The 7,153-nt window shown below is 41.5% G+C and overlaps 1 protein-coding gene across 2 annotated transcripts; it reads right to left on the reverse strand.

Moving 5' to 3' along the window:
- Positions 1-344: 344 nt before the first annotated feature.
- On the reverse strand, positions 345-7,101 carry sdf4 (stromal cell derived factor 4). Of its 2 annotated transcripts, none has more exons than XM_010742960.3 (7): positions 6,899-7,101; positions 4,822-5,138; positions 3,158-3,294; positions 2,944-3,057; positions 2,688-2,846; positions 1,590-1,765; positions 345-1,493 (listed from the first exon to the last, which is right to left on the reverse strand). In XM_010742960.3, exons 2-7 carry the CDS (start codon positions 5,118-5,120, stop codon positions 1,317-1,319), a joined length of 1,062 nt encoding a protein of 353 aa, XP_010741262.2. In that variant the 5' UTR covers positions 5,121-5,138; positions 6,899-7,101; the 3' UTR covers positions 345-1,316. The 2 variants fall into 2 exon arrangements, with proteins under 2 accessions (XP_010741262.2, XP_010741260.2); XM_010742958.3 differs by having other exon boundaries at positions 6,788-7,101.
- Between the last annotated feature and the right edge of the window lie 52 nt (positions 7,102-7,153).

Raw genomic sequence — 7,153 nt, forward strand, 5'->3', positions numbered from 1 at the left:
TATTAGCAAAGAAAAATAAAATCCAGGAGCTATTTAATTAATAAGAAATATTTATTGTTTACCAGTATATCTGCAATACACTTTTCATAAATCTTATCTTACAATCCAAACAGGACCGAGGACAGAGAAGCCTGTAGTAGGACTCGAACACGCCACAGGTCATTGAACAAAAAAAAGAAAAACTCAACAGAAATGGAGGAATGTTAATTCCATCGCTTCATGCATTTGAAAAACAAGGTACAGGTGAAGTTGTACAGATTAACAAAGAGCATTCAAAGTTAAACAGGTAAACATGAAGAGTGAGCGTTACATCCTTTGAGAGAGCGGCCTCTTACTTAAAAAAAAAGAAGTACAGACCTGTGTGACGTTCAAAGATGCAGCTGATTCAAATCAGAATAATCTGTATTCACTTCTTAACAAGAGGATTAATCGCTTTCAGTCGAGACGCGACACACACACACACACAGGTGACACTCATTATGTTAATGTCGTTAACTTCAGCGGTGACACCTGTGCTTCTCCCTCAATCAGACAAAACATCTGCTGAGAGAAAGGCACGTTGCTCTCACACGTTAATCTTCGTTTGACAATAAAAGTCTCTGCACTTTATCGAAACAGCTTTTTAAAAGTCTATTTCTTCTTTTTACAAAATCAATACCCTGTTTGAGGACGGACATGATCTATTTATGGAAACTAGTGGAATTGTACACTGCTACTGACAAATCTGACTTCTGGGAAATGAAGTGGTATTTAGTGAGTCTTTTTATAATGATATGATATCTCTGTAAGGGTGGTTTCCTTTCAGCAGCGTTATATTTATTTTCTCAGCTTTGCTCTCTCACAGAGGCGCATCGGTACACGACAGTGAATATTTACATAGTATACAGCTAAAAACAAACGAATCCTGCAGAACAAACAGCTCGCCTAGTCGTGCAGTCTCTCTCACCGCCGCACCAGAAACAGAAAATCTAGTCAGGGTTTAAAATTCCTCATATACACACATTTCACAACATAGAAATTTTGGAGTTGTTGTTGTGGTGGTGGTGCCTCATATTCATGGAAACAAAAAAAAAGCCTGACATTTAGAAGTCAAAAAAGTTCAATGGCACACAGAAGGCAGACTTTGATGGCTGGCAGACAGTCCAGGGCTGAAGGAGGGATGTATTCATTTTAGTCAGCAATGAAAGAGCCTGTCGAGGCTTTTAAAACACAGAATTGCACACTAGGTCATCCTATCATTAGGTGCCCGCCCCCCATTTAGGCTTGTCCCTGAAGCAGATGTAGGATGAGAAGGGGGGGGAAGGATGCATGTGTCTTCAGAACTCCTCGTGAACATTTCTGGCGTAATCCATGAGCTTGCTGCCCGTGAAGTATTCGCTATACTTGAGAATCTCGTCCAGCTCCAAATTATGATTCTGGTTTTCATCTGCGACGGCGATCATCTGCCTGGCCTCGTTCAGAGCGTTGTGCTCGTTCATCGGGTCCATGTACTCCTGCAAGGGGAGACACACGAGGAGGAGAGAGTTGATGGCACGGTTGAAAATAAATGGTGGTGTCTTATGACCTGAAACAAACTTCAGACTTCTCACCTCTAGTTCCTCCATGGTTACGATGCCGTCACGGTTTGCATCAATGACTTCCTCAAACTCCTTCTTCCTCTCTCGGACCCAGTCGTCGTCGATGTCCTGAGCCTGCTGGTTCTCCACGGTGCCCACGGGCAGAGAGATGAACTCTGACAGTGTCAGCTTCTTATCGCCGTCCTGGTCTGCAAGCAAAGCACAATGAAAATATCTTTTTTTTTAACCCTGTATCTGGTACATTCAAATCTTTTTAAAGGTTTGTTCAAACACACATGGACATCATTTATGATAAACACACAAGATAATTCCTTGTTCCGGCTTCTAAAATGTGATGGAGTAGTAAAAACAGTAGCAAACTATTTAAAACAGGGTTTCCATGCCTTCTTAAACATCAAATTCAAGGACTTTCCAGGCCCATAGTCTGAGACACATAACAAGGTTAATTACCGTTACCCTTTTGTAATGAGAACTGGTGAAACGTAGCCTACTTATACTAGTGATGTGTTATGTAAGAAGGATATCAGGAGAAGTTTCACTTCTGCTCTTGCACAAATATAAAAACTCAAGCAATTGTAATGACTCATGTCTATTCATGTCAAATTTACAAACTTTCAAGGACCCACAGTGACCATGTTTAAAGACGCAACCTTGAGTGTCAGTGTCAGTCTTCTTCAGATTAAACGCTAATGAAAAGGATTTATTTGCAGCCCTGGTGCATGATGTAACTGTGACTTCCAGCTACTTTAAAAATTGCACCATCTGAGGCAAGACGCCAACATGTAGCAATAACACTGTGACTCTGAAACTCAGTCCAGAAGGAAGTTGTTTACATAAGCAAATAAGCTGTCCAATACAGGCTCAGCCAAACCTGAGCTGCAACATTTGCATGCAGTGACACCAAACCAGCTCACCGTGAACACTGAAGATGCTGATATTTAAAAGATGCAACACCGAGTGTCATCTTAAATATCCTGAGTCAACATTGGACTTCATTACAAATCCAGTACATCAATCTGATCATGTTGCTGTGTAAAGAAACTGCGTAAGCAGTGTTGTCTTACGGCAGCTTTAAGCTCGTGATTTGTTGGATGAGTAAGTAGAACGTACCTAAGTCGCGCACGATCTCCTTGACCATGTACTTGAGCATTCCCCTGCTGTGCTCGGGGTGAAGGAAGGACAGGAACTCCTGCTCGTTCAGCACCTGGTCGGCTGGAGGGGTGTCGGCCTGAAACCAGCGGTCCTTCAGGCTTTCCAAAACCTCCTGAGCTGCGACGATAAAGACAATTTGGCTCCGTTATATTGTTACCCAAACAGATGTCTGGGATATTCTTGAAAAGATTAGAACATAAAGATGTATACTTACTTTCCTCATCCAGTTTCAGATCTTCATTATTCTTTATTTTCTCAGCCATTTCCTTTTCATTGAAACCTTTGCTGGCCAGAAATTTAACTCTGTATTCATCCCACGTCACGTGCCCTATGGACAAAGCATGAATTGTTAGTTTAGGTGTTGTGACATGCCCATAGGCCACAAGCCTGACAGGACAGCAGACATAAGTGGGTGTGACTTCTCTCACCATCGCCGTCTGGGTCTACGGCACGGAAACTGTTCTTGTTCTCCACCATGGCCTCCTGGAAGTGCTCCTCCGTCTTCACCATGATCCAGCGCTGCATCTCCTTGGCGCTCACGCTCTTGTCCTTGTTGTAATCAACTCTGCGAGGGGGGAGACGTGAGTCACAATTCAGCTTGAGTTATTGAGCATTAACACGGCCACCGCTCCATTAAACTGCTAATTATAATACTGCCAGCTTCAACGACCCGTATGATGCATTATCTGTCTGGCTTGTGTCCAATGTGGTGTTTTGTGTTTAAACCTTTAACACCGACATCTCTTTACCATTTAAGGTAAAATAAGGGAGGAGCAGTGAGGATTTGTGGAGTATTTCTCCTCCCAAAAACAGACATTCATCAAGTCAGGAAGAGGGATTAGCTTCTAAATGTGCAGCTGCCTTTCCCCCTGTCATTATTCTCTGCTTTAACAATGGCACAGTACCTTGTAACTGTACACTATGCACACTGAAAAGATGTAACCAGGTCCCTAACCCTGTCTCTGAGGCTAAGCCCGGCCACCCTGACGGAGGAAGCTCATTTCAGCAGCTTGTATCCTCGTTCTCATTGTTTCAGTCACTACGCAAAGCTCTTGACCACAGGTGAAGGTTGGAACATAGATGGACTGGAAAATCAAGAGCTTGGGCTTCTGTCTCAGCTCCCTTTTCCCCCACAAAGGTCGAGTACGACTGCAGACGCCGCACCATGCTGACGCTCCATCACTCGTGAAGCAGACCCTGAGATACTTGAGCTCCTTCGCTTAGGACATCAACTCCCTCCCGAGGCGGAGGGAGCGTCCCACCGACGTCAGACTCGGAGGTGTGACTCTCGTGACACTTCTACTTTAATACAGGATAAATGGATTGATCAAGAAACTAAGTTTAATCCATAATGAAAAGAATCATTAGCTGCAGCCCTGTATGAAATAGTCCAAAATAAGCTTCAAGGTGCTTAAACATTAATGCATGAGTAATAATAATGTAATAATGTACTCTATAATCGTAGAGCGGTTCGTCCCCTAATCAGATGGTCGGTGGTTTGATCCCCGGCTCCTCCAGTCTGCATGTGGACGTCGTCTTTGAGCAAAATGCTGAACCCCAAACTGACTGGGTGAACGAAATATGTAGTGTAAAACTGGTCGGAGTACTTTTGATGCGTTCAGCACGTTTTACTGATACTACTTTTGTACTCTTATTCATTTTCAGCGTAGCCTGACCCTGCTCAGCTTCCGAGATCAGACGAGATCGGTTGTATTCAGAGCGGCGTGGCCGTCAGCCATGGTACTATTTTTACTCGGGAGAGGAATCTGAACACTTTCTCCACGTCTGTGCAGAGAAATATTTGCATAGGCAGCAAAACAGAAACAGGTCCTCTCACATATTTTGAAAGTGAGAGTTTTCTTCCACAGTTGGCTTGAACTACTTTATTAAATTACCTGTAGTAAACAATAATGTGCTTACATGCTGTTAGGACACACCCAAAGCTTATCTAAACTCTCATGATGGGAGAGTAATTAAAGTTGTAATTTACAGTTCTGCGTCTTCTTCCAGAGAACCTGACCAGCTGCTGAGTTCAAGAATGCAGCTCAGGAATGCCGCAACTCCTGACTCGAGTTTGACACAATGAACTTACTTGGTAAATATCTCGATGAGCTTCTTTCTGTTCCTCCTGGGCTCGGAGTCCTCTTCGAATTCCTCAATCTCTTTGCCCAGGAACACCTCCTGATGGAAGTCCTTGTTGAGGTGGCCGTCCATCTCCATCTTCACCCCGTTCAGGTGGTCCGGGGGGAGAATCTCATTCTCGTCTTTGGTGGGCGGTGACTTCTCTTTAGAGGCCGACATGTTGGCTGGTCGTGCGTGCACGCTGATGGTTTGGAGGAGGAAGAGGGCACAGAGAAGCAGGGGCGCAGCCAGTTTTCTCCAAACAGCCATGATGATGACGATGTTTGCCTAAAGACGGGTAGAAGAAAAGGATTAGTTCAGTGAGCTATGAACTAAGCTTAGAGCAGATAATGATTCACATCATCACTTTTAGTCTTTTCCATCTGATTCAGTTGCATTGTCCTATTTTAACCTGTTTTTAATGTTATATTCTTGTAATTTGAAACTTTTATGGTTCTTTTTGTTTGTTTCTGTTATTTGCTGTCTACTTTTTTATGGTTCTTTTTGTTTGTTTCTGTTATTTGCTGTCTACTTTTATTTGTCGTAAGGTGTCCATGGGTGACAGAAAGGCGCCTATGAAATAAAATGTATTATTATTATTTATTATTATGCTGCCCTAAACTGCGTCTACGTCCAGTGGGATTTTCCATGAATGCAACACGCCCACCGGAAAAATCCTGTTCATGTCAACATCACTACTCAAGAAAGGGGGAATATTTTTATCATCTACAAATTATAGATCGAACAAAAGCTTTTAACCCACACAAATAAAACCACACTAACAATAAATAAAAGTAAATTCAACCTCGGAGTTTATTCACTGGCTGTTTTTAATATCACAAATGAACGGACGTGAACGCACCTCAGGTGTGGAAAGTATTCTTAACGCTGCTTAACACAACATCGTTATTTACTCATGTTTATCCGTTTTTACTCATGTTTATCCGTTTTTTATTGTTATTTACTCATATTTATCCGTTTGTATTGTTATTTACTCATGTTTATCCGTTTTTTATTGTTATTTACTTATATTTATCCGTTTTTTATTGTTATTTACTCATGTTTATCCGTTTTTACTCATGTTTATCCATTTTGTATTGTTATTTACTCATGTTTATCCGTTTTGTATTGTTATTTATTCATGTTTATCCGTTTTGTATTGTTATTTATTCATGTTTATCCAGTTTTTATTGTTGTTTACTCTGGTTTATCCGGTTTGTATTGTTATTTACTCTGGTTTATCCGGTTTGTATTGTTATTTACTCTGGTTTATCCGGTTTGTATTGTTATTTACTCTGGTTTATCTGGTTTGTATTGTTATTTACTCTGGTTTATCCGGTTTGTATTGTTATTTACTCATGTTTATCCGGTTTGTATTGTTATTTACTCATGTTTATCCGTTTTGTATTGTTATTTATTCATGTTTATCCGTTTTGTATTGTTATTTACTGATATTTATCCATTTTTTATTGTTATTTACTCATGTTTATCCGTTTTTAATTGTTATTTAGTCATGTTTATCCGTTTTTTATTGTCATTTACTCATGTTTATCCGTTTGTTATTGTTATTTATTCATGTTTATCCGTTTTGTATTGTTATTTACTAATGTTTATCCGTTTTTTATTGTTATTTATTCATGTTTATCCGGTTTTTATTGTTATTTACTCACGTTTATCCTTATGTTTTTATTGTTATTTACTTTACCCGGAGCTACGTTGTCAAACTGCCACTGAACGCGTTCTTGACGTCACTAACGGTTAAAGCTCGTGCATTTTTAGCCTCGTCACGTCACCGGGATTATTTTATAGCGCAGCTAAGTGGCTAACACGAGCTAATAACAATAATAATTATAATAATAGTTATATTACAGATTATAGCTCAAGCTGGTCCAGCTGTGCTAAATAAAAGCGAAGTTTAAAAGGAGAGAGAGACCAACCTGTGCGGCTCGACGACGGAAAACGACGCTAGGCTTCGGTAACGTTAGACGGTCGGTTAGCTGGTCTTCGGTAACGGGAGACGGTTAGCTGGTCTTCCTGGTCATACTGACCTGCGGACCGAGCTGTCAGACTCCGGCTCCTTCCTGTACACGTGGCTCCTCCACAACACTCCCCACTCGAGAAAGTGGGACGGCTCAGGCTTGAAACACCGCGGAGGAAACGCGGCGATGTTCCCGGCAGCGTTAATCCAGACAGGCTGTCAGTCTCTGCGGGGCTAGCTGCTGCTAACCTCGCTACGGTGATTCTGCTGAGAGTCTGCTTCCGCCCAGTTCTTTCACAATAAAACTCGCATTGTTTTTTATAAT

The sequence above is a fragment of the Larimichthys crocea genome, chromosome XV (genome assembly GCF_000972845.2).
Source record: "Larimichthys crocea isolate SSNF chromosome XV, L_crocea_2.0, whole genome shotgun sequence".
NCBI classification, from domain to species: domain Eukaryota; kingdom Metazoa; phylum Chordata; class Actinopteri; family Sciaenidae; genus Larimichthys; species Larimichthys crocea.